Source organism: Punica granatum, chromosome 5, assembly GCF_007655135.1.
Source record: "Punica granatum isolate Tunisia-2019 chromosome 5, ASM765513v2, whole genome shotgun sequence".
NCBI classification, from domain to species: domain Eukaryota; kingdom Viridiplantae; phylum Streptophyta; class Magnoliopsida; order Myrtales; family Lythraceae; genus Punica; species Punica granatum.
The window spans coordinates 2,161,848-2,187,365 of NC_045131.1; the positions used below are offsets into that span (position 1 = coordinate 2,161,848).

General features: G+C 40.6%; 4 protein-coding genes across 4 annotated transcripts; all 4 read right to left on the minus strand.

Annotated features, from left to right (window-relative positions):
* Positions 1–4,400: 4,400 nt before the first annotated feature.
* On the minus strand, positions 4,401–7,563 carry LOC116208326 (protein trichome birefringence-like). Its single transcript, XM_031541701.1, has 5 exons — positions 6,389–7,563; positions 6,032–6,224; positions 5,735–5,928; positions 5,456–5,614; positions 4,401–5,075 (listed from the first exon to the last, which is right to left on the minus strand). Exons 1-5 carry the CDS (start codon positions 7,300–7,302, stop codon positions 4,712–4,714), a joined length of 1,824 nt encoding a protein of 607 aa, XP_031397561.1. The 5' UTR covers positions 7,303–7,563; the 3' UTR covers positions 4,401–4,711.
* Positions 7,564–16,822: 9,259 nt separating this feature from the next.
* LOC116209699 (thioredoxin-like 3-1, chloroplastic) lies at positions 16,823–19,464 on the minus strand. The gene is made up of 5 exons (XM_031543435.1): positions 18,914–19,464; positions 18,253–18,327; positions 17,774–17,840; positions 17,657–17,674; positions 16,823–17,562 (listed from the first exon to the last, which is right to left on the minus strand). The coding sequence occupies exons 1-5, from the start codon at positions 19,219–19,221 to the stop codon at positions 17,464–17,466; spliced, it is 567 nt and encodes a 188-aa protein (XP_031399295.1). The 5' UTR covers positions 19,222–19,464; the 3' UTR covers positions 16,823–17,463.
* Positions 19,465–20,629: 1,165 nt separating this feature from the next.
* Positions 20,630–22,432, minus strand: LOC116209696 (activator of 90 kDa heat shock protein ATPase homolog 1). Its single transcript, XM_031543433.1, has 3 exons — positions 21,314–22,432; positions 21,130–21,209; positions 20,630–20,940 (listed from the first exon to the last, which is right to left on the minus strand). Exons 1-3 carry the CDS (start codon positions 22,199–22,201, stop codon positions 20,847–20,849), a joined length of 1,062 nt encoding a protein of 353 aa, XP_031399293.1. The 5' UTR covers positions 22,202–22,432; the 3' UTR covers positions 20,630–20,846.
* A 247-nt stretch (positions 22,433–22,679) lies between these two features.
* On the minus strand, positions 22,680–24,842 carry LOC116209697. Its single transcript, XM_031543434.1, has 3 exons — positions 24,706–24,842; positions 23,430–24,169; positions 22,680–23,118 (listed from the first exon to the last, which is right to left on the minus strand). The coding sequence occupies exons 2-3, from the start codon at positions 24,049–24,051 to the stop codon at positions 22,919–22,921; spliced, it is 822 nt and encodes a 273-aa protein (XP_031399294.1). The 5' UTR covers positions 24,052–24,169; positions 24,706–24,842; the 3' UTR covers positions 22,680–22,918.
* Between the last annotated feature and the right edge of the window lie 676 nt (positions 24,843–25,518).

A 25,518-nucleotide genomic window follows, 5' to 3' on the forward strand; every position in this document is an offset into this window, starting at 1 on the left:
TAGCAAGGTTTGGTTTTAGATCTTAAGATTAGAACAATCCGTAAAAACCCCCCATGAATATTTTTTGCGGTGTGTGCACTCCAATATCCGGAAGTCTAATGAGTTCTGACTAATCTATTTCGAGCTCTCATGAATATTAACTAAGTAAAAAACGACAATGCAATCCCCGTCGCTTTCATCTTATCTGCGTATCATGCAGTATAATTTTTGGCATGAAACCCTTATTATGAATATTAACAGAGCCCTCACGTGCATTCGTCGACCCTCCTCCTCTCTACTTGTCAACCCTTCATTGCTTTACGGATTTGGCAAATATATGAATTAAATGAAGAAAGATTTGCATATAATGAAGAGACGTGCGAGATAGAGACCAAGCGGCAGAATAGTTGCCCCTCTTAGCTATAATATATAAAGTACCGAATTTGCATATATGTTCTCTGATTTCATCGATCCATCTGACTATATGCCCTCTCAAAAATCTCGGCCCCTCCTATTCGAGATCTTGGGGTCCATCCACTCCGTCCCACGTATCTTATATCTATATCTATATGTATAGATAGATAGAAAGGAGGGAGGGAGGGGTCTGATTTCATCTAGCTCTGATCTCGAAGATTTGCTTTGTTTGCCTTTGGGCTTGTACTTTGATCCTTGCTGAGATTAATGGAGGAGCATGCTGATTCAGATTGAAAAAAAAGATTTGCTTTGTTTGGTTCATAGAAAAGAGCATCGCCTTCTTGAATAAAGATTGGGAGCATCAACAATCGATCTCGAGATAAGGCTGGGACCTTCAAAGACGGTCAGCAAGATAGATGGCATGGAGTTAAGCGATAATCAGGGATATTTGGGAAGCGGAAGATTGTTGAAGGAGGTTTCAGTTTCAACAGCAGCGGATGATGATGTTGATGATCGTCATCCGCTTCTTCTTCTTCTGCCATTTCCCGAAGGTGGGATGAGGAATACGACCTCGACAGACATTACTGGACAGGGCAAAGAAGAGATGATGTTGGCAACACCCGAGAATCTCATACTCTCTGAAGAACAGTTTTCAGATTTTTGAGCAGAGCTCCAAAGAACACCCTAACCCTACTCAAGTAATTGATCAATCCCGCACGTATACATCATATTAGAGTGACTGTTGATCTACCATTGATTGATTATATGTTCTCCATTGCTAGCTTTGCTGCTAGCACATTTACAGTATTTGTTGATTTGCTATACAAGAAACTAAAAATATATTATGCATAGTTCAGTTAGTTAGTTAGTCGGTATATGCTTTTTGGAGTATATGTATGTACGGATATACTTATTATTCTTGAAAGTTGTATACTGTATATGCAAATGCATATATTCTTGATGGTAATCTTGCATGCTTGGCTTATTGTATTGCAAGTGGAAGTTCAGTTCCAAACCCGAAGAGTCAGGTACATAAACTTGACCAATCACTCTTCTACATATGATATCTTGTTTGCAATCTTTTCTTTCTACGTATGTTATTGCACGCATTACAATCTCAAGAATAATCGAACAGACTAGCTAGGTAGCTTATATATATATATATATATATATATATATATATATATGCAGAGAGATCGATCTATATATATATTACTAACGCTAATGGGATCAATTGATTATGATGAACATCTGATCCTCTGACCGATTGCCATCTCTTCAGATGTACTGGAATATGGCAATCGTAGCTATGGTTGAGATGTTTTCGTACATTTTCTCAGTCAAAACCCTTGAGATCCTCATCCTGTCATCAGGAAGGGAGGAAAAGATCATATATCATTTCCGTTAGACATGTTTTCTGAGTTAGGCATGCATGCGTATATACCGCATCGATCGCAGGATGCCATCGAAGCACAACTGCAATCACTTAGAGAGACGATGTTTCAAATGTCTGACAGAGGAGAACATGAGACTACGGCAGCAGTTAAGATCAGTCCTTGAAGCAAACGCGCCGCCGCAGTTAACCACTCTCACACTCTCTCCTTATGATTGCATGCGGCTGGCAGAGGAGAACATTAGACTACAGCAGCAGTTGTTCCAACTAAGATCAGCTGCTGAAGCACATGTAGAGCAGGAGTTGTACCAACTAAGATTAGCCTTCAAAGCAAAAGCCCCACTGCCCGCCATGTACCCTTGGCTGCCATCGACCATTGTCATCCTCTGTCCTTCTTGCAAGCGCGCCTTCAGCCCCGCCGGTTGGCCTCCAAAATCAGCTCCAACCACACAATCAACTGACTGACTGATCACATGTGTTTTCTACCGGTAATATAGTAATATACGTGTGTACGAGCTTTCTAGAACTTTGGTGCATTGTATTATGCAACACCCTGCCAAATTTAGTCGTAGGTTTTCTTGCTAGCCCTTGATCGAGTCACACTAGTTACCAACCAGTCTCCCCCCCCCCCCCCCCCCCCCCCCCCCCCCCCGGATGAAAGGGATCTCAACGTGCATTTCTCCGCCATTCAACATCTGTAGAAAATAAAAAGTATGCTAAATGTATGTTCTTTTCTGCAGAGTGGCAAAGCACTTTCATCGAAAACGTGCCTGGTATAAGGTTTCATGTTGTTTTCTAATGTTTGTCGTCTCCTCTAAGATGCGTGGTGGCTTCTACTTGATTTGTATTATTATATTCTTATGATAACTATCTTTTTAATTCTTCATTAATTGATTCTACGGATATAAATATTGCATATCATGTGATGTATGATGATGGTGATGACGATTAGCGTAGATGCACCGACTAATTTTCCCGCCAAATTAATGCAATATCGCAGAATCTCTAGAAAAAAGTGATTTACATAATATAAACGAAACTTGGGCCGGCCATTCTTCTGGGCTTGTAGGATACATTACAAAACCATTCGTTTCCATAGACCCATAACATATAATTGGCCACAAACTAATCATTCTTCTTCGCCAACATTGCAATATTATAGACCACGAAGGACGACTCTGGGTTAGGTTTTGCATCTTGAGACTAGAGCAATCCGTAGACAAAATTATCAATTAACCCACGTTAAGCGAGCCAACCCAATTCGAACTGGATTAGTCGGGATCCATTGGATTTCCGAATACCATGGTACACGCCGAAAAAAGATTATCGATTAACTGTAGAAAACCTAAATAATCACTCATGTTCAAGTAGTATTCTCCGAAATACTCTAATCCCATTTGTTCGAGATTAGGATTAACTTGCCACGTCCCACGTATGATGTAATTGATGTATATTACACAGTTAGAAGGTCTTTAGTAATAGGAATTGTATGTTTATGGAAACTGAAATTCAAGCCGTCAATTAAAGGAAGAACTGTTAAACCGCTACGAAAATACATTATATATTCTTTGTAAAGCGATAAACTCTTGAGTTCATGTACTTTTTACATCGGACCATGCCGCAATAATGTAATAGGCCGGCACGCAAGGACTGCATGAGAGGATGTAAGTAATAATAATACTTCCAATCCCAATCTAAATACTACTTTTAGGGGGGAGGGGGGGAATCATTGTCAAGAGTCAGAGGCGTAAGATCACGCGGGCACCTTTCATGCAATAATTATTGATCTTTTTTGCTAATATACCTATTGGTATGTATACTCGACTAGTAGAAAATTCAACAATAATTCCATCGAAAGAGGCAGTCCAACAAAATGCCAAGTGACTGGTAGAACCAATAAATTCATCGGACGACACTTACCAAGTTCACCTTTTAGCTTTACATTCATCATTAGATTAAATACAATTAATTAATTAATAGATTATGATCAGACTGTCCATTCCTTCTTCCCTTTTTTTTTTTTTTTTTTGTGTGAGAGTAGACTAACAGTCAAGCATCCCATGTGATGCAGTTGGGGAAAAAGTTCAAAGGCATTAAACCAAACTAAACAAAAGTAGTTAAGGGCCCAATCATCAATCATCTTTATTATATTTAACCCTCTTTTTTTCTTTTTTCATATTATAGTTCCCTCACTGATAGAAAAAGGCAGCAGCGCCATTCTTGCCGGATTTTCCTGCTCATTTACTACTAACCCCCACAGACTTCTGCATTCGAGTAAATTGCGAATGCAAAATATTCACGTTAAAAGAATTTTACCCCTTAATGGACCGATCCAAATCGACTGAATTAATGGGGACCCAATTGAGCTTCCGACCACCAAAATTCACACCGAAAAAATAAGCTATCAGAGGTGCAGAACTTCGACTTATTACATCAGAGGAGCAAACTATCACAAAATTATAATTAATAATACATCTTGAAAATGAGAACCACTAGTTGATCACAAATCAAATTTTGCACCCATAATGGTTCTTTCTCTAATCCTTCACGCACCCTTTTCTTTTTGTTTTAATGAATTCATGAGTTTATTAGTATGTGGGAAAAGCGCGATGAATGCGTATAATAAAAATTATATTGTTTCTTCCTCGTCGAGTAATTATAATGATGGAGGAAATATATATTGGATACAAAAATCTCTCTACAATATGCATTTTCTCCTACATGATACCCTTCCAAACAATACTTGATTCCTGCATCTGTAATGCCAAAAACTGAGCAGAGGAAGGAGGAAAAAAAAATTATGTATGGGATGATATAGGTACAAAATAATGCTTCTTTTTGGCTCAAATTTACTTGAAAGGGAGAAAAAGATTTTTTTTTTTTTCACTATCACCTCTATTTAATGTTATGTGCACGGCGGGCTTACTATGGTCTCTTCTGCTGTTGCTGTTGTTGATCCTTCTGGTTCAACTTTACCAACAGCTCGGCATAGAGGATCTCGTTCCACGCATCGGGCACTCCAGGGAGGCACCAGTGGCTGCAGTCTTGAAACATTAGCGGAGATCTCCTCTCTGCATCCGTCAGGTGCCGCTTCCGGTAAATGGAAGGGTGGCCATCCTTCCGATAGTCGGTCATTAGTGTGATGTTCAGGTACGTTACATGGGTCTTCATCCCTTTCAACACTGACTCCAATACAGTCATCTTTGGCGGGTACTCCCGCAGGTAAGTGTCGTTCTTGATGGGTTGGGTCTCGCTGTCGCATTGGCCACCCGAGTTCCACTGCCCACCACTGAAAGTGAAAAAACAAACAATGCCGATAAGGTTTCTAGCAATATAAAGTATAAACCAAGCTCAAGTTTTCTTTCCTAATTCACATATGCTTAGCAAATTGGATTCTTTTCTGCCCTGAAAATAATGAGAGAACTGCCATAACTTAAGTAAAGAAAGGTAAATCTCGAAAATGCTCCATAAATTCACAGGATCAAATCTCCTAGGCAGAACAAGCTATATAGAAACAAAAATATGTCATCGAAGAAACGCACAGTCAATCAGACACCCTCATAAGGAACTCATTAGCAAAATTGTGTCTATATCCCGTGGATGGAAATGGCGTCGAACAAAATTAAGGGGTGATGCATCAGATAAACTCAGTATTCAAATCAAATATACCTAAAATGGGAGGCAGAATATCCTCTGAAGAACACAAGAGACTTCATTGGATTAACATTGGCATCGACCCATCTAGCCCATGTCGTTAGAGCTTTCCGAAATGCTTCCAAAACGTTCAGCTCACTATAGACGTGGCTGCCTTCTTGATAATAATCTTTCCTGCAATATCCCAATATGGATCCTCAGTTTTTGCTGATTTGATACAAATCAAGCCTTACGACTTTCGCAATCTGAACAGCAATTTCCTGAGAGCCATAGCATTCGAAATCCCAGACATACCCTTTGGAAGTTTTCTCGTGAGTCCACCAATGCCCAGTGTTGAATACAATAACATCAGCACCTTTGTATTGATCGCATGACCTCCCGACTAGATCAAGCCTGAGAGTGTCCTTCTTCGTTCCATTTTTGTCTGGCATTTCCCATTCCCGAACTAAGAATGGCGAAACAAAGAACTCCACTGTGCAATTATAATCCTATTAATGCCCAAAAAAAGAACACATCAGTTAACTGAATCTGTGAAACACAACAGGGAAGTTTAATCCAGTTTCCATAGATAATCAAATCCAAAGACCTTACCTTAAATATAAAAGAGTAGGAAGCTTCACCACGGAAGTGCTGCCTTCCATTGGCTTCATAGACGTTTTTCCGATCCTTCGCCGAATTTCTCAGTATGCAAACTAGGGACTCCCACATATTCCGATTCAATGAATCCCCAACAAAAACGAGCCGCTTCCCTCTTAACATTTCGAGCATGCGACTTCCATCCAATCTGCTTATTAATCATCGAATGATCAAATCAAACGCAATCACAACCCAAAACGAAACCAAAAACGCCAGCTATGCATCAGTTTAGAACAGGATCATCAGATATAAGTCACAGCAAAATAGAATTTAAGAGGACAGATCGAAGAAACGCAAGACTAAAGGCAGCACCTTGGGAGATCGCAGCCCTTAGGCTTCCATCTGAACTTATGATAGTCTCTATCAGGTCTCCCGTTGAGCACACAGTTGAACTGCTCATCGATCAGAGAACATGACCCGGGCTTATAGAGCGGATAGGAATCGTCCATCACCCACTGCCCATCGAAGAAGTCGCACTTCTCCAGCGGCTCCAACCGATCAGTTCCCTTCCCCTGCGGAGCTGCCGGAACAGGGGCAGGAACCGGGACAGTCTTATTACTGTTGCTATCTCTCTTCGACAGCGAAGCCGTGTAATTCGACGCAATCACCTTGTCGGCAGGGCCGCTTTTAACAGCTTTTGCGGTGTCATTCTTCTTCGCAGGAGGAGTCGGACTGGAAGAAGGACCGGGCGAGCTCCGTGTCTGATTCGCCGGAGTTCGATTTGCAGCTCGAGGTTTACTTGCACTATTCGGAGAAACTTGGGTGGAGCTGTTCGAATTTGAAGTCTCATTTGTAAGGGAAACAGTGGAAATATCAGGGACCTCTATATGATTCTTCACAGGGGGCGGCTGAGACACGGTGGCGTTGGCTGATCTAGGTGGAGAGTCCGGCGGAGAAGGACGAGGAGGAGGAGGGAAGAAGTTGGGAGCAAGAGGCAACGGGGGAGAGGAGGAGGAGGAGGAGTTGGGGAAGAAGTAGGAGAAGAGGGAGGAGAAGTGGGATCTGTAAGAGTCGGCGGTGGAAGCGGAGGTGAAGACGCCGGAGAGCCAAGGGGAGGAGGAGTTGGGGGAAGGGTTGAAGAGGAGGAAGACGGTGAGGGCGACGAAGGCGAACATGAAGCCATAGGCGAAGGCGGCGGTCCTCCTGGAGGCGCCGAGGAGGGTCTTGAGCTCGGACAGGAAGGGGCCTCCGCCGCCGAGGGGGAGGTGCTTGGTCGGATCCGCCATGGGGAGGCCGTCGTCCTCAGTCTCTCCCCTCTGCTATCTATCTTGGCACACTAACTGCTCTGCTGCTGTAGTGCTCAGAAATGAATGAGAGAAAGTATGAGCTGGGTGCCAGTGAGAGGTGTGAAGGGCGACAATGGTGAACGGTGTGATGGGTTTTAGAGAGAGAAAGTGGGTGGAGAGAGAGAGAGTGGGTGGAGAGAGGAGAGGGAGTGATCTCTCGTGAGATTATGAGTTTGTTTGTGTCGTTGAACAGCGAAGAGTGGACGGAAGAAGACGCCGGTCACATTTTTTTTCTCTCGGGGAAATGTTTTCGTTATTGGGTTTGACAGTTCCGTGTCTTTGACCTTAGCCTTCTCATTATTTACGGGGGTGCCACTGCTGCCGCCTTGTTTGGAAGTGTTTTGTGGTGGTAGATATCTAACCAGTGCATTTTCTTAATTAATTTTTTACAGCAGAACTACTGTTTCAAAAAAGGTGTAAAATGATGATTCGAGTTAAATTTGGTGATCGCAACTATGATATTTTTCTGATAGGTTGACGGTTACGAAAATATTTCTATCGATTCTAAGTTTCAGATATTGACGAATTATCCATTTTGGTTTTATAATTTTAAAATAGTGTCTATAAATGGTGTAGATAATATCACACATTAATTGTTGTTCTGCTCTTTGCAAATTGGTATTGGTTGGACAAGCATTTTCAGCTTGAGTATTAATTCCCCATGTTATTTAAACTCAACTGCATTTCCTTTTTTTTTTTTTTGTGTGAACCATGATATTTGGAAGTCCAATTGGGTCCCCGAATACTATAGTCGAGCCGGATCAGCCCATTAAGGAGTAAAACTCTCATAGCGTGAATTTTTATATGCACAAAAACTCAAACCCGAGACATTGCTTAAAGGAAACAAACATGTAATCATTTCAACAAACCCACATTGGTAATTGCATTTACTTATTGTTTAAGTACTATCTATTCAAGTAAATAATAATAAACACCTATAAAAAAGGTTAATTATTAAGTACATTAACAGTTTTACCTATAAAAAAAGTACTTTTACGGTTGTACCTATATAAAAAAGAAGTACATTTTTTTTTTTTGCTCAAGCAGTCAAGTGGATCCATTCATTAATCCACGGTAAAAACGGATACAAGTAAAATACTCGATCAAAAATTACAAGAATGGAAATAAACGGTTTATTCATCGGGCAAACTACAAAGGATAAAATAAGAAAATATTAAAGAAGAACAGATACATCTGTAGTTTACTATCTTGAAACCGTTAGCTCAGATCACTACTTGCAAATAATATTTCATCGTGAACCCCAGTAGTCATTAGCAAGGAGGACATCCTAAATTCATTGAAAAACTCTACTCCATAACGAAGTAGGGTAGTCAAAGTATCTTAAGCCGGTATCCGAGCGCAAAATCCTAGTAACAGTCACTACTAATTGACATAATCATTCGACCTAACTCTTAACAGTTCAGGTCCTAAGTAATGAAACCAAGAAAGCTCAATGCCTCCCTGATCGGTTCATGCCAGCGATCACAATAAGGCCCTTAGTAATCAAACCAAGGGAGTCAAAACCTCCTTAATCGGTTCAGACCAGTGATCACAGTATGAGCCAAGGCCTGCAAAAAAACAAAAAACAAAAAAAGGAAGCGAGCCACAAAAGGTCAATCTTTGCAGGCGGGAGGTAAGACTAGCAGTCTGATAGCACGATCGTGTGTCGAGGTAGGTGAGGATACTATCGCTGGGAGGAGATGAGGAGGCCAAGAAAAGAATCCATCACCGATAGGAAATGTGGAGAAGCCGATTGGTCCAAGTCAAGTCAGAAGAGTGCACGGCCCTTGCGATGATGCCACCACTATTAGAACAATAAGGGATCGAGCAAATCAAGACTGCTAGTTAAGACCAACCGCGGTCGATTGGTGAAGGCGCTATTGCAGTCACCATCTCAAGCGCACTGTGGCTGCCACTCAAGGATATGGTCGTTGTAAAATCACTGAAGGGGAAGGGAGACTGTCACCACACACACCTTATCGAAGATGGGAAGGAAGGGGGAGGGCCATTGCGACCTCCAAGACACCATTGAACACCATCTCTACTACAAAATAGAGGGCGGAAACGTAGAGGACGTCACGGAGGTGTCGACCTAGTAAGGGGGAGCTTTGGGCATGCATGGGATGTCAATAAAAACCTTAAAATCGACCATGAAATCAATCTCGGGGGGAGCTTTAGGCATGCCTGGATGCAATGCTGGTGCCACCTTCTTTTCCTACTGCACCTTAACCAATCACCACCACTGGAAGAGAGAGGGAAGCCTCAGCTAGCAGGTAGTGGTGGCGGTGACGCTCGGCGGGCCCGATTGAAGTAGTACGCGTCGGTGAAAGGGGCGAATTTTGGAGTTTTTACTGTTAGGTACTGAGCTTTGCAGGGAGAAGGGGAAGGAGAAAAGTAATCTAAAAAAGAAGTACATTGACATTTTAGAAAGTCCAAATTGTTTATATATCACAAAAAAGAAGAATGCCACTTATTCCATATATTATAATGAATTCGAGGTTCAATTCACTCAAGTATAACATGATATTAACACATCAAAAGACTACATTAGTTATCGAGACAATTATATTGAGTTTCCACTTTTAAAAGAAAATTTCAAAAAATTTGATCACACAAAACTGAATTTCGTCTTGTAGTTGAGCCCATTTACCAGTATCTCGTGACCTAGGTGATTGGGATGATAAACTGAAATCTAATAATATGTAGATCCCATGATCTATATACAACAGAAGCTCTTATGTGAAGGCAAGGCAACGATAATATTGGAATTTCGGCAAGCTAATGGGGAAGTGAGAATGCCCTTCAGCCTCGAGCATTCACTTCACTGTCAACCCCCAACTCAGCTCATGTGCCTTTCTCGCCTCTCATAGGTTTCTTCATTTCTTTTTTACATTTTTTATTTGAGTAAAAGACACTAACTTCCCTTAAGATTTTATTAAATGCAACTCCAATCCATTCTTGACAAAATAGACACCGCATCCCATTCTTGACAAAAAATGGACACTCCACTTCATTGACTATCTTTTAATTAATAACATAATTCTCATTAAGTCTCAATCCTTTCAACTTTTTAGTTTGATCTTAATTTTTTTTCTTTTGTTTATTCTTATCCTCAAGATTATGTGTTTCCACTTTCATCTTGCCATTTGAGTTTCTGATATATCTATTAATATGGAGACTCTGAACGATCTAGAGTGTCGGGTGGCCATCCACAAGACCCTACTGCTAGGAGTAGGCACATCTTAAATTTCTTGGACAAGAATTTAGTGAACCACATTGGAATGGAAAAAAAAATCCCAAATGAATTGTATTCCATTTTTGCTAATCGAACTAAACCGATTAATAAAATTATAAAGCATAATTTGAAATCCTAAACTCCAAATGTCATTGCAGTTTAACAATTCATAAATGTTCACAAAATGAAAAAATAAATATCTAAAAAATGAAATTTCACTTTAGAAGAAGAGTTGTGAATTTTTTTATTTTTATTTTTTACTTTTTTAATTAAATTTTCAAATTTGGAAATGTTTTATATATTTATTTTTTAAAATGAAATCTCACCATAGAAAAGAATTGGTGAGATTGATGAATTGTTGGATATGTTTCAATTTTTTTAATGTATTTTTCTAATTTGGATATGTTTCAATTTTATACATTTATTTTTTCATCACGTGGACTATCCATCAATTGTTAAATCGCAATGACATTTGGAGTTTAGGATTTTATTTATGCTTTATAATTTTATCAATTGACTCAGTTCTGTTAGTAGAAATAGAATACAATTCATTTGGGATTTTTTTCTTCTAATACAGTTTTCAATTATGGTTTGATAAATTCTTGTCCAAAAAACTTACGACGATTATGGTTCATATTGAAAATCATACCGAAACATTTGGTGCCCGCTCCTTATAGTAGGGCCTTGCAACTGGCCACCTGGCACTCTAGATCGTCGAGAGCCTCCATGTGAATAGATTTATTAAATTAAAAACTCAAAACGGCGAAATCAAAGAGGACACACATAATCTCGAGGATAAGAATAAACAATAGAAATAATAATTAAGATGAAATTGAAAAATTTAAAGGATTGTACTTAATAAGAATTATGTTATTAAGTCAAATATGGTCAATAGGGTGGAGTGTCCATTTTTCGACAAGGATGGGGTGAAGTGTCCATGTTTTGTCAAGAATGGGTTGAAGTGGCATTTAGCAAAATCTCAAGGGAGGTTAGTATCTTTTACCTTCGTTATTTACTTCACTTCAAAATCAAAAGAATATAAAAGTGAATGAATTATAATAATTAATAATAGGATTAATAATAAAAAAAATCTAAAACTTTTCACATTTTAACGATTTTAGCGCGAACATTTTTCTTTAACTAATTAAATCACAAACTATCAATTTGATAACAATATTAGCACACAGTCAATATCTCCGCTAATTTTAACCGAAATTGCTGAGGTGTACCTGACGGTGCCACGGGGCTCATCGTAATTGGTCTAGTGAGTCTCGCATTTAAAAAAAAATCTGAAAATTTAAAAAATAGAAAAAGAAGAAAAAGGTAGCTAGCCAACAGTGAGGGGGAAGGGAGGTGGCCGGCATTGAGGCTTCCACTTATGGCCACCCCCCTCCTCACTTCGGGCTTTTTTCTTTTTTGTTATCCTTTAAAATTGCCAATTTTTTTTAAAATGTGAAACCCACTCAGCTAATTATCGTGAGTAACGTGGTATCGTCATGTATCCATCAGCAATTCTATTAAAATTAATTAAAATTGACGGTGTGCTAATATTGTTATCAAAACAGTAATTTGTAATTGGTTAAAGAAAAAAAATTCATACCAAAACCGTTAAAAATGCGAAAAGTTTAGGATTTTTTTATTATTAACTCGCAATGATAAGCTCAAAGATTAAACTAATGGCTTTGCGTGTGGGACCGGATCATGAAAGTTACGGTAAAATTCCAGCAATGGCCCTCCCAAGTCCCAATCCCAAAAGTACTGAAGTACGTACACATTTCGATACGCGCCTTCACCTGAAGCTGAGGAATAGAATCAACGCACTTCTCGCTTATACCGATGCGCTGGCGGGTTCTGATTGGTCGGCGGGGTGACAGCCACCGGCGCAGCGGAGACCCCGAGTAAACAACAGCTGTTCTTTTTTCTTTTTCTTTCTCTTGGTTGAATTACCACTAATAATTATTAATTTATATAATTAAATTATTATTGTTATTATTTTGAGGTCACCGCCAAATGGCAGAATAGATTTTGTCGTCGAACTCCCAGATTGTCCCTACCATGCGACTTCGGGTTCAGGTCACGAAGGAAGGTGGAGGTTACAAAATTAATGGATAAAAAAAACTCTTTTAAATCTTAATAACTTCAATTTCTTAGGGGATGACATTAGCTTCATCATTTTCGTTATAGTATTATTATAGTATCATTTTCACATGTTTATGATAAGTTCCTGACAAGGAAAAGACTGAGTTAATTTTTTAAATTTTTTCTAAATTTTCTTTTTAATACATATATATTCGAGCTTACATCAATTGTTAGTTCAAGTTTCACATTGTCACTAAAAATTGTTGAGTCAACTTGGGATGCATTTGAAGTAGGTCTACCATTATCTTTGAAGAGTTAATTCAGAATTGTCACCCGATTGATTCGGTCTTATCGAAACACTATTTTATATAAAGTTTTTGTCATACGTAATTCTATTCAAAGATTTGCAAATATTCTTGGTCTGCATATTGACTGGCTAATAAACATATGCATTGCGATAGGGATTTATAACTAACTAGGATACTTCGAAATTTGGAGCTTATATATTAATATTGATATAGTAGAATTGGTAACTTGCTTATACTCATGTACATTTATATTAACTTTACATATACCAATTTCATAATAAGACAATATAATTAAGGGGTTCATTTCAGTACCAAGTAATTGTTATGCTTAAGCACTCATTAATTAATGTTTGTGAAATTTAAGGAGATGTTCGAGATCTGGAAACATGTGCCTCCGCTTTCTTCTTTCCTTCTTTCTTAAGTGTGTAATATATATACGTATATATAATTAGAATCTTTATATGAGATTGGATTTTTTTTGTGTGCATCACCTATTACCTAAAAGTTCAATGAGTTTTAATTAATTTAAAATCAACTCAAATCAGTTCACTAAAATATAAAATTCTTTCATTCGTAAATTTTATCAATATATATATATAGACATATAAAATTATAATTTTTATATAGAAATTATATCATTCATTATTATTTTTAATTGTACTTGACTCATTAACTTATCTTATAATTAAAAAAAAATTCTTACTTTTTATATTCAAAAAAATGATTGATTATTACAAATCTCAAGTCCCTTTTTTTTTTAAAGTGTCTCACGCTGTTTTTTATAATATTGTGGATTGACTGCCCTCTTTTCTCCGATCAAGTCAGCGAAATTCAGTATTATCGCAATTTATTAGGTCAAAGAAAATCACAGAGAAGACTCAACAAAAAAAAAGAAGAAAATCAGATAAGGCAGGAGCAACTTGAGTTAATATGCAATATCTGCAAACCATCACATCTCCCTTGCAAATCGATGGATCAACAATTATGCTTCAGAATATTAGATTTCAATATGAAGTTATTGCCGTCTCATTCACTTTCTAGTTTATCGATTAAATACTTTCATTTTTTTGGTTCAAATTCAACACTCGAATTTTTTTTTTGGTTGGATGTATGCTCTTTGGGGAAAAGAGGAATCACGTATGTATGTATATGTTTTGAATGCAACAGTTTAAGGTTCTGAATTCCGATCCACAGAAGTCAATGAGATTTTCGACTTTGTTCTTCTTTGACAGATTGGAAGATTTGGTTTTGTGGGGGGGGGGGGTTAGATCTGAAGATCTGGACCGTCCGTCCGTCCGGACCGTCCGTACAGTTAAAATGGAAGTGGGACCCCTTCTACACTGCTTATTTATAGACCACAAATCCGTGGTTTTTTTTTCTTTCTTTGGTCTGTGTCGGTGATTAATTGGCTCCTGCAGACAGACATCGGCGCCCTTTATTTTATTAAATTTAAATAAATAAATAAATAAATAAATAAATTAGAAATGTGACAGCGGAGTGGGCGTGGCCAATTGGCCATAGCATGGGGACACCGCAGGAGAGTAGTAAAAGGCTCTCAAGAGTTTTCTGGCCCAAAAAGACAAAGCTCGGGACAGCGACCATTCCCTACTCACAGACCATTGGCAGCTCATCTGGATGGATATGTGAAATTCATATACAGCATAGCCATTAATAAAATAATAATAATTAGAATTATGCAACTCAATTATAGTAATTAAGAGAGCTTCACTCATCTAATAAGAAGGATCCTAATATCTTCAGGAAAAGCAAAAAAAAAAAAAGAAAAAAGAAGAAGGATCCTAATATGCATGCATGCATGTTTTTGATCCCCAATCGGATTGAATGGGACCGGCTATGTCATGTTTCCCGTTATTTCTTAAACCGTAATTCGTGAAGAAGCTGAGGAGAATGTCTAATTTACCAATGTTTCCCAAAGATGATCAGTATCTAGCATGGATTTCGCCGATGAATTGACATAAATTAATCGTGGCTTGTTTTGATTAGATATATAGGCATCATAAAGATTACTACTGTAAATTAGTGCTTTGATTTTATGATTAGTGATGTACTATTTGTTTTCATTCCACTCTGGGTTACTTCGTTGATTGGTCTGTCATTGAAAATGACACTCCAAAGTACGTCGGTTTCCCATAAAATCATATCAGTTTCAAAAGCTCCGTGCTTATAAAATAATTTACATAGTCGAATTGACCTCCATCCATACATTCGCTTTATATCGATGACATAATATTTTTAGCGAGTTTTGAACTTATGCACCGCGCGCAATATTCCTCACTGAAAGCTCGGAAAGTTGGAATTCTCTAATATGAAAGAGATCTCGCGTGTTGATGAATGTATGTATTACAGCCCAGAGTGGGACCATCCGCTTGAAATAATAGTGACCACTAAAAGATGTAAGCGAGTCCCATGCACAGATAAGGTCTTCAAATTATTGAGTTGCTTTTAATTCCCAATCCTGTTGGCAGAATATTTTTCCAATCAGCCCAAACTACCTCTGCTAACAAGAGGAAAAAAGTGCTTCTGTCCGATTGTCCCAATCGAATTCTTTCTCCCACTGAACTATGAAAGCATCTATTCTTTTAGTTTTTTTTCCCCCCTTCTTTGCTAAACACGATCGAGTTAGCTTCTCGATAATTTCTAGACGATAATGGATTAATTCGTCGAGAAGAAAAGGTAAGTAAACTAACATAGGGATTAGCCTTCTGGTTTCGGCAGATGAAAGCAGCAGAAGGTATTAAACAAATTAGTTCCCATCGTCAAAAGCGGGAGGAATTAGAGGGAGTCAGAAAAAGAAGAAGAAGAAGAAGAAGATTGATTAGGGCCTAAGCTCCCAACTTATTATTATTATTATTGGTCTTTAAAAAATTAACCCAATTTCCGCTTTTCTTCACTCTTACCGTTCCCCGGCTGGGCGGCATGTTCTCCCCTCGTTAGACGGGAAAATAATAATAATAATAATACTAATAAAAGAAGAGAGGACGTCCCAGATTTGGCAACACCCATCTTCGTTATGAAGTTCCATTCATTTAATCGCGTGAGGAATTTTACAGAAACATGTAACGAACAGCATAATTGACACGTTGTTGTGCAAGCCATAAAATGGTGAGAAATATTGGATAATGCTAAGGCGTACATTTTGGCATGCAACTTTACTATCAAGTGGATCGACGGTAATCTAATAGCCATCCATTCGGGAGCTGATATTAGGAGATGACTTTCAGAACAAAAAAGGAGGAAAAGGACATTTAAGGGGAAGATGGGTTCTTAGAAGCCCAATCCACTTCAATTTTTTACCTCCACCGACTACTAAAGTCCGATGCACTCATTCATTCCTCCATTTTGCCCGAAAATGACAAAAATGCCCATTTCGTTTCCTCTTCTCCTCTTCCCTCTCCAAGGTCATACTCGTCAACAGATAAATCAAGTGCCATCAATATGATGTAATGGACTCGGTCCCATACTTTCAATTATCCTGCCTCCAATTGATGCTCACATGAACTTTGCAAATGAAAGCATTAGTACGTCACATTGAATTTTATGGGATATAGGATTATACCTATAGGACCGATATACCGGGACCATTAATGTTATATTTCTAGTTTGACTGCAAAAGGTTTTAAGGAATGTATACCGTGGAGATGACTTGGTAATTCGTGGAACATTAGGTTGTATTTGATTTTAGACTTTAGTTTTAATTTTAATTGATTTGTAATGATTGTACTGTTAAATTATGAGAAAATATGTGAAAAAGTAATGAATAGTTGAGAGAATTTAGTATTTAAAATTGAATTGAATGATTAAAAAAATTAAATAAAAAAGAAAAAGTAATAATTATGTTGTTGAATTGAAGATAAGTGGAGTTAGAGTGGAGTAGAGTTAAAAAAATTTCCGAAACCAAACAGGGCCTTTAGTCACCTCTCAATGCCGTGAAGGTTCGATCAGCATCCCCAGAGACCCACATAATAAGTCACCGAGACGTGTAAGGACATGGGCCTGGACCCCATATTTATTTTTTTTGTTGCCCAGAAGCTTCAAACAGATGGAGTGACAGCATATCATACCTCCTGTAGGAGCTTGGACACAACGCCGTATATGATTCATTCCATCATGGAATAGATTGCTTTTGGAAGAAACTACCACTCGACATGGTCCAGTACCTACCTGCATCAGAATTATAGCAGAAGAGACTGCAAAAGCATTGAAGTAGCAGACGTCGATCCGCAAAGTCGCTGAATTTACACATCCTATGAGCATTGATCGACGCAATTAGCACGGAGCTAAATTCCTGTACAAGGATAGTTGCCGCCGAATAGACTTTGAAATGACGGTGATGGATGAAACATATAACAGCAGATGATGTGAACAATATACATAGAGGCATGGAGAGAGAGAGAGAGAGAGAGAGAGAGAGGTTGGAGGAGAGGAAAAGAGGGAGAAGGGAAGAATTATACAATCACTTCAGATGAATTTTTCGATCATTTCTCTCACTTCTTCGATCACTAGCCATGCCTTATGTCCGCCTATTACCTCTGCTTTCATCTCTCCATCTTTCCATATCTACAGCGCAACGGCAGCAGTTAACTATATACTGCAGTACTCAAGAAGAACAATTGATGAAGAATATATGAAGTTTGTCGTATTGGAAGCATACCTGAATCGTAGGCATTTTCTGACAATACATGAAGTGAGAAATACGTAAGTTTTTTGCATACGGAGGAGTTGTGTTCGAGAACATAATGAAATGAAACAAAAGTCGTAGTTTACATACTGAGATGTTTCCACGCTTCACCAGGGTCCGAGGAACCTTGTTTACATCCACGAAATAGACTTTGATTCTAACATGTAAAGAAGCAAAAGTCCATAACAAAGTGAATATAGCAAATTGATACCCAGGATTATATGCAGCAAACTAACAATACACATATACAGAAGAGTGACTGCAAAAGGTATCTAGCATCAACACCTCCAAATGGGAAAGTACAATGTGCATTTGATCACCTATTTTTGGCAAGCTGTCGAATAAACAGGTTGGTTACGTAGCAAACCAACTTAAAGAACCAGTTCGCTACGTTTAAGCTATTGTTGGCTAGAAATGTCAGAGAAAGGAAAAGGTGGTATCCTGATTATATCAGTTGTCAAGTATAATGACCCACACATAACGGCCGGGCCTAGTCAATCACCCCCGCAGAACCACAGGGAACATTACCAGGTTAAGAGAGAGAAGGGGAGAGAGAGTAAGGAGATTACTTCTTGTCATACTCCGCAGCCAACTTCTCTAGCTTAGGCTTCAGATAGATGCATTTCCGACACCAAGCGGCCATCCTGCAAGAAAGTACGGCAAAAATAACACAAAACGAAAGCAAACTTTACTACCCAGTTACTAGCTCCTCACCCAAAAGCTCTACCCCAGCCATATTCAATAATTAAATTCAAAGTATAAAATGAACGAACTAGACTAGTCCCATGCGACTTCGACTAGGTGTTCACCAGCAATATATTATATGGTCACAAGATAGGATTAACTGCTACGCTCAAGTCTAAAAATCCCGGTTAAGGTTAATCCAGTATGATCACAAGCTTTACCAACTGTTGAAACCGTACACTCGAGAAAAACAGCAGCGACTGGCCAGGGCGATAGGCAACAGCGACTCGGAATACGAAGTTGGTAGAGAAAGAATAATGACAACCTGAGACCGAAAACACTCTTTGCTCTGGTCCAAATCTCCATTACATCACAAGCTCGTATGTGCTCCATGTTCAGATACAAAAAGAAACGCCACCATGACTGGTCCATCTCCATTAAATCAACACGCACAATCTCCATGCTTGCTTAAATTAAATTAACGATATAGAACAGTCTCCGCGACGAACATAGAGAGTGCAAGGCGAGGGAAGGAAGAGTTTTTACCAGTCGATGAGAATGGGCTGAGAAAGCTCATTCGCGCGCTGAAGAGCCTGGTCCAACTGATCGCAGTCGTCAATGGGCTCCATCTCGATCGCTTCGGGCCTGGCGAGGTCAGACCAGAACGCCCCGGCTCTGAACTCTTTCCTCACAATCTTATTCCGATGCCCTCCGTTCCTAGGATCCACCCACAGGTACCTCCGCTGCACGGACGACGAGTAGATCCCGCCGCCGCCGCTCAACAACTGCTGTTGCTCCCGATGATAAAGCTCTCTGCACAGAACGTGAGTACCAGCCGCCACTATAACAGACATCGTACCGATCTCAGTGAATCACAGCCGGAGCACGTTCAGAGGCGAAGTCGGAGGAGATTCTTCATCCGGGAACGGGGCTGGACGTTGAGCTCCGCAGGTTGAGAGTTTTGTCTGCTTCCCGACAAAATATCTTAGATGTGGATATATTCAGTTTTAGAACGCAGACGAGACAGGGGAGGGGAGGGGAGGCTTATCCGCATGGTGAGGGAGGAGGTGAGCAGCGTGAGCTGACTCAGACAGACTGCAGACGAAGGGAGGAAAAGTAAAACACGAACAAGAAAACAGACACCGATGTACACCCGATGAAAGTCAATGGGCCGAACCGTGGGCTTAACTTGGGACCGAACCAAACAGGTTGCATTCTTATTCACCATCACTTGGAGCTGCCATAATGTAAGCTTTAGGAAATTGCTTGTAAGGCTCATGGGAATACGGCCATAGTCGATACAAGTGAGAATACTCGTAAAACAGACACGTAATGTTTTATATTTAAAAAGGAAGGGACTATTCAGTATACACGTAAGTTCGTTCGATAACCATGACCATGAGGCAAAATCCTGAAATGCTTCACCCATCGGGGAGAAAAGTCGGAACACTACACAGCAGCAATCAAAAATTCTCCACGCGGAGCTTCTATGGTAATGGTGGAATGGGATTCACCAGCCAACAAGACTCCGCCAGCTTCAAGTCTCCTTTGCCCTGGACAAGAAGACTCCGCCAATTTCACCAGCTTCTTCTGCAATGTCTTACCTCTGACGTCCTTTTTTGGGACTTACTCCTAGTTACAGTCACATTGGTCAGTCTGCTTCTTACCTCAACAAGTTATCTCACGTCTAGTTCAAAAACACAGCTCCGTGAATGTACACTACCAGAACCTCAATGCAGCAATCCCATGTAATGAACATGGCCCTCTTTGCACCTCAACCATTGGAATGTATCATAGGGTCCGTGATTACAATAGGGAAAGAGAACATGTTACCACAGAACCGATATAGTAAACACTCTTAATGCAGGCACATAGAAGTCCATAACACTACCAAGTCCGTTGACACCCGACACATCAGTCTGTGACTACCAAGACAGCACCTGAAACATATGATACAATGACTTCTTTCCTTGTGCAGAGCACAATGCTGTTCCGTTTGATAAGCTGCAAGCTGCAATTATTTACTTAACATGGTTATACTGAGTGCCAAAATATTGGCTGTCCAATGGTCCTATCGATAGTTTCCAATATACTACAATGCCTCACAGGTTGAAGTCGATTTTTATGTCGAGCATTACAAGTAAGAACTACCCAGTCGAATTGGCTGTGGCTCAAACACAGCGAAGAGTAACTCTATGAAAGAAGACAGCAAGATTTCAGCCATGCTGCTTAAATGAATGCATCTCCAGGCAAAATCACGAATTCGAGAGCAAAATTGGACACTGGGTTATTGGATAAATTGAGAGAAGAATCTTGTTTGCACAAGAAACATAAGTAAAATCGTCCAGCACATCAAGACTCAAAAGCACAGACAAGTTTTAATATTAGCTCATATAATCCCATCATATCTCTCTTCTTGAGAGAGACTGCAAACTGGGCAAACAATTCTAGACCTAATCAGAGAGAGCACAGATTCAAATCATATTCCAAAACCAAAAACAGCCCGTATCTTGTTGAAGATCAGATCGCGCCACCCTCTTTCTGTGTTCTCCACCACAGTAGCATTCCCATATCTGCTCCACACCAAACCCAGAAATCAAGATCCAGTCAGAAACAATCAATGAAGGCGTTGTTTACAGCACTGACTTCGCTCTACTCTTATGTCCAGATGAAATCTAAAGGCAAAAGACACTACATTTTGTGTACTATATCATTGACCAACAGTCAAACACGAAAATGTCGGAGCTTGAGAATTAACTGACCTGTCTTCCTCAGGAACATCAGTATGCGTTAGCTTAACTATGGTCACCCCGGGCTCAGGCTCTTCAAGGACAAGCATTACCTGCAAACAGATATTCAAAAACATGGGAATTTAATTGATCATTCTGAAGAGAATGCACTAACAATGCTTCAGTTTTATGAATGGCGCGTTGCACCACTACTTACGGTGGATTGAATGCCATCAGGCCAACTTCCGAACCGCCATCTCTGCACGATCAACTTCCCCTCCTGCAACTCCACATTGGTCCCTGTAACAGAGCCATCGAATATACTGAACTCTCCACCCACATCTTTGCTTATCTTCGCATTGCTTTGAGTGAAACCCTTCCACCTATTCTCGTCCATCAGGATCTCATACATATCCCTTGCTCTGCAGCTAAACCTCTCAGTCAGGCTTATCGTCTTAAACCCCTGCTTGGTCTCCTTCTTCTTCTTCTTCGCCTCCTTCTCCAGCGCAGCAGCAGCCGCCGCCGCCTCCTCCTTCTTGATGGCGGCAGCAGAAGACTGGCTCTTTGGGGCCACCTTCTTCGACTCCAAATCGTCCTTAGCGGGACCTCCATTGGCCATGCTCTGCACGTAAACCCGGACCTTCTCCAGAATCACCGGCTTCCCTCTGCTGAGCATCGCCTCCTTCAGCCTCCGCCCTACGGGCCCGTCGTCCTTGATGGTCACTTTCAGCTCAGGGTCCTCATCCGCATTCTCGTCAGAGATGTACGGGATCTCGACGGTGCCGTCGACCTTCAACAGGGACTTCCCGTCGGAGTCCCTGTCCTCGCCCTCCCAGGATATGGAGACGCTGATTTCGTAGCCGGGAATGATCTTCCCCTTCCTGATGTTGACATAAGCCTCGCCATCGACCTTGTCGACCTTCTTGGTCTTGATGAAGAGGTTGCCCTCGCCGTCGAGGAGGGTGAGGTCGGAGAGGAGCTTGGAGAGGACGTTGCGTGACCACTCGAGGCAGTCGGTCTCGGCCCAGTGCCAGTTGTGGACGTTGGCGCCGTCGGCTCGCTCCTCCACGATCCAACGCGTATCTCCCTCCCCGTACTTCGCCATCAGAGAAGAACAATGCGAGAGAGCCAAGTATCAATCAATCACGGAAAGCTGCAAAGCTTGATCTGCAGAATCAATGGAGGCAGCAGATGAGGAGAGGAGAGGAGAGGAGAGAGATGGGGTTAAAGAAGAAGCCGACTGCGAGCACTGAAAGAGGAAAGGAGAGGTCTCGAGGGTTCGGAGTTCTGTGGAAGACTCTAGAAGATGACGACGAGACGACGATGCCCCAAAACCAAAATAATTGTGGGAAGAAAAACAAATTTGGAAATTTGGAAAGCTCTAGAACCGGTTCGTTGCCGGTTCGTTAACTACCGGTTGAACCTTCAAGCCAGCCAGGTTCTGCGTTCTCTTGTTATCTACAAGGGAGCCAGCCAATGGTTAGCGCAGAAGGAGATGGCAGCTGCGAGGAAACCTCAATTTCCCGTGTCTATTCAGATTGAGCGCGACGTGCTCCGAGATAGTTGATTTCCGACGTAACAACTGGTCAATCTGGTTTCATGAATAGACACACTTTCAACAATTTGGTCCCTCTGTCTTACAGTTACCGGAGTTTCAAATGATCTACTCGGAGTAACATTGGAAATGGTTTTACAACACGGTGAGAACCGAGGCTAATGGAACAGGCAGCAGTTGCCGGAGTACCTAGAGACTACTTTCAGGGTATTCAAGTGTTCCATATATACAATACAAGGTAACTTGAAGCTGCATGGCTTCTGCATCTTATGATTTGTTGAATGTCAGAACGGCAAGATAAAGCCTGGTCTCGTCGATGAATTCGGTCACTGTGAAGGAATGCTCAGCTGCGACTTTCTGCAGAGCCGTCTCGTCGGGCAAGTCGGAGATAACAGCTTCTGGGTTCTCACGCCGTTGCTGGTCCAGGACTTGCCTGCCTTCGGGGTGACTAATAACCACTCTTGCACCTACGTATACGAGCAATGTTTTGTTCATGACCTCAAAGCATTGCAAGGAGAGTTCCCCTAACTAAGCAAACTGATCCTGAAGAATTTATGATGCTGGAACAGCCCAATAGAACTACTTGCTGGATTGGTATGACTGAATAACAGATTAACAGAAATAAATGGAATACGACACAATTTATAATGCCCCGGAACTACATTCCACTTCCATCCCATGCTACCAATCGGGATAATGATAAGCATCAGCAGCGTAAGCTAGTAGACATTCTGAATTAAAATTGAGCATCGGAGACATAATTTAATTAAATAGTTACCTGGAAGGCATCGTTTGGCTAGCGCCCCAAAAATCTGGTCAAGAGTGAAAGGTAAAGCGGGCAAAAAGTATATGAACACGGCGTCAAGAGGGGCCCACTTCTCCGGCACATATATCAGTTCACCCTGCCAGCACTTAACCCGGTCGTATTTCTCCTTGATACCAGCTAACACAAAGAGGGAATCGTGAACTACGAGCAGAAGCTGGCACTTTGATGATTCGACCAGCTTATCTACAAGCACTTCAGAGCCAAATGAGACCAAAACCTTAGAGGTCGGTTCTACCTTTCCTGCAGATAATATACGATCCACGTTCTGACAATGAGTAGCATCAGAGCCTACGCCATCCATCTCGAGAAAGGACCAGTCCTTCTCCAAGAGTTCCTCAAAGTTAACAACAGAAACGGTCCCCTCATTAGGAGCAGAAGTAGCAGAGACAGGAGATGGGTGATGGAACCGTGACAGTCGAAATGAAACCAAACCACATGAAGGGGGATCTTTACAGAGGCGGCCATTCACGAGATGTTGTGGGGCCAGACGAGGCTGCGAATCACGGGCGAGAGACGGAAGGAGGGGCAGTGATAAAGGACAAATGAGAGAATTCATTGAAAGGAAACTTCTCATCCCCGTCGAGACTCAATCATGAACAACTATATAATGGGTTTCAGTCTCTCCTACGAACGATCACAATTATCCATCACGATGAGATCTGTCTCATGAATTGATATCTCTTTCACATTCCCTGTCAAAAAACAGACATCACACCATGATTCCAACCCACATCACAAGATAATTAAAGCTACGGGGGAGAGCACTAAAATATAATTCTATGTTATTCCAATCAGGATGAAGTTTTCCTCAATAGATTTTACAAACTTTGCTCCATCCATAGATATCCAGACAACAAAAATTTAGCACGAAATTCGCGATAAACACAACCCAGACCGCTCATAAAACATGCTAGTCCCCTCAATCAAGACTGTAACGCAAGGTGGCACAAAGCATTGATTTACACAAACTGAATCATCAGCTATCAACTGTATATCACTATGACCAACAACATAAAAATCCAAGAACACGCAGTACGGCAATCAACAGACGCATTGGACATAATCTAGCCAGGGCCACGAATTGGTGAGATATTGAAACATGAAAGCTAACATCAGAAGCAGTACAGCATAATCCACGGGCAGTTATCAAAGTTCCAGTAAATATAGCTCGTGAATGAACAGAAGAAGAGCGAAGAAGGCAACGGCGTAGGGAAGGAGACGAAGCTACCTGCAAGCAGCAGACTGAGAAGGAGAGGGCAAGGCCGGAAAGGAGGAGACTGTCGACTGGAGGGATGAGGTTTTGGGGGGTTTTCTTTGTCACGGGTCGGGTTCGGGTCAATTGCTATCCGTATTCCATCAGTTGATCGGCTCATGAATTCTTCAATCACCATGGGCCCGGCCCGTTGATCCTGGTGCTGATATATTAGGTCTAAAGGGCAGATGAATTTCAGCACGTGGGGTATTTGATTGGTGATGCTGACGCATCGCTTTTTTTTTTCCCCTTGAATACTGATGCATGCCTGTAAGCGGTGCAATTGCGGAGCTAATTAATTAGGAACTAAACCGAAGTTCGAACGAGATGAAAATGAGATTTAGTACAGTGTCACATGTCTTATTTTAATAATTTAGAGATTTGATATTCGAATCTCGTTAGCGGGACTATTTGTGCTCATTTATTTAGTTTTTTTTTCGATTATAAAAGAGGCTCATGGATCTAATACAATAAAATAGTAATTTCTCTGTTAAAGTACTTAGTTTCTTAAACTACTTTCTTGTTGAACCATCGATATCCATGACCAGTTTGCAGAAAGGGCATATCGTCAACTTAAGTATAAATCCATTACATCATGTCATCAATATATCCTCATCCCAGTAGTTCCAAGATTTTGCATTGCCTCAGCAACCCGCTCGTCGTTGTGTAATTGAAACCTGAATTTAAAACCCATTATACGCCCTTTCTAGTTCCTTTCATAATTATAAAAGCATATATCTTATTGCTCTCAAAATGATAATTGTTTTAAAATTACTCGTCTTATGACCA

Bases quoted from the DNA above. Each gene is read 5' to 3' on its own strand.
- LOC116208326 (XM_031541701.1), bottom strand. From the start codon at position 7,302: ATGGCGGATCCGACCAAGCACCTCCCCCTCGGCGGCGGAGGCCCCTTC. The intron at 5,615-5,734 runs GTATGTCTGGGA...GGGATATTGCAG, and splicing joins CACGAGAAAACTTCCAAAGG to GAAAGATTATTATCAAGAAG. The intron at 5,076-5,455 runs GTATATTTGATT...TTTCACTTTCAG, and splicing joins TATTCTGCCTCCCATTTTAG to TGGTGGGCAGTGGAACTCGG.
- LOC116209699 (XM_031543435.1), bottom strand. From the start codon at position 19,221: ATGTCTGTTATAGTGGCGGCTGGTACTCACGTTCTGTGCAGAGAGCTT. The intron at 18,328-18,913 runs GTAAAAACTCTT...ACTTTCTTGCAG, and splicing joins CAGCCCATTCTCATCGACTG to GATGGCCGCTTGGTGTCGGA. The intron at 17,841-18,252 runs GTAATCTCCTTA...TTTACATGTTAG, and splicing joins GCTGCGGAGTATGACAAGAA to AATCAAAGTCTATTTCGTGG.
- LOC116209696 (XM_031543433.1), bottom strand. From the start codon at position 22,201: ATGGCGAAGTACGGGGAGGGAGATACGCGTTGGATCGTGGAGGAGCGA. The intron at 21,210-21,313 runs GTAAGTAGTGGT...ATCTGTTTGCAG, and splicing joins CTGATGGCATTCAATCCACC to GTAATGCTTGTCCTTGAAGA. The intron at 20,941-21,129 runs GTCAGTTAATTC...GGTGTGGAGCAG, and splicing joins GATGTTCCTGAGGAAGACAG to ATATGGGAATGCTACTGTGG.
- LOC116209697 (XM_031543434.1), bottom strand. From the start codon at position 24,051: ATGAGAAGTTTCCTTTCAATGAATTCTCTCATTTGTCCTTTATCACTG. The intron at 23,119-23,429 runs GTAACTATTTAA...TCGTATACGTAG, and splicing joins AGCCAAACGATGCCTTCCAG to GTGCAAGAGTGGTTATTAGT.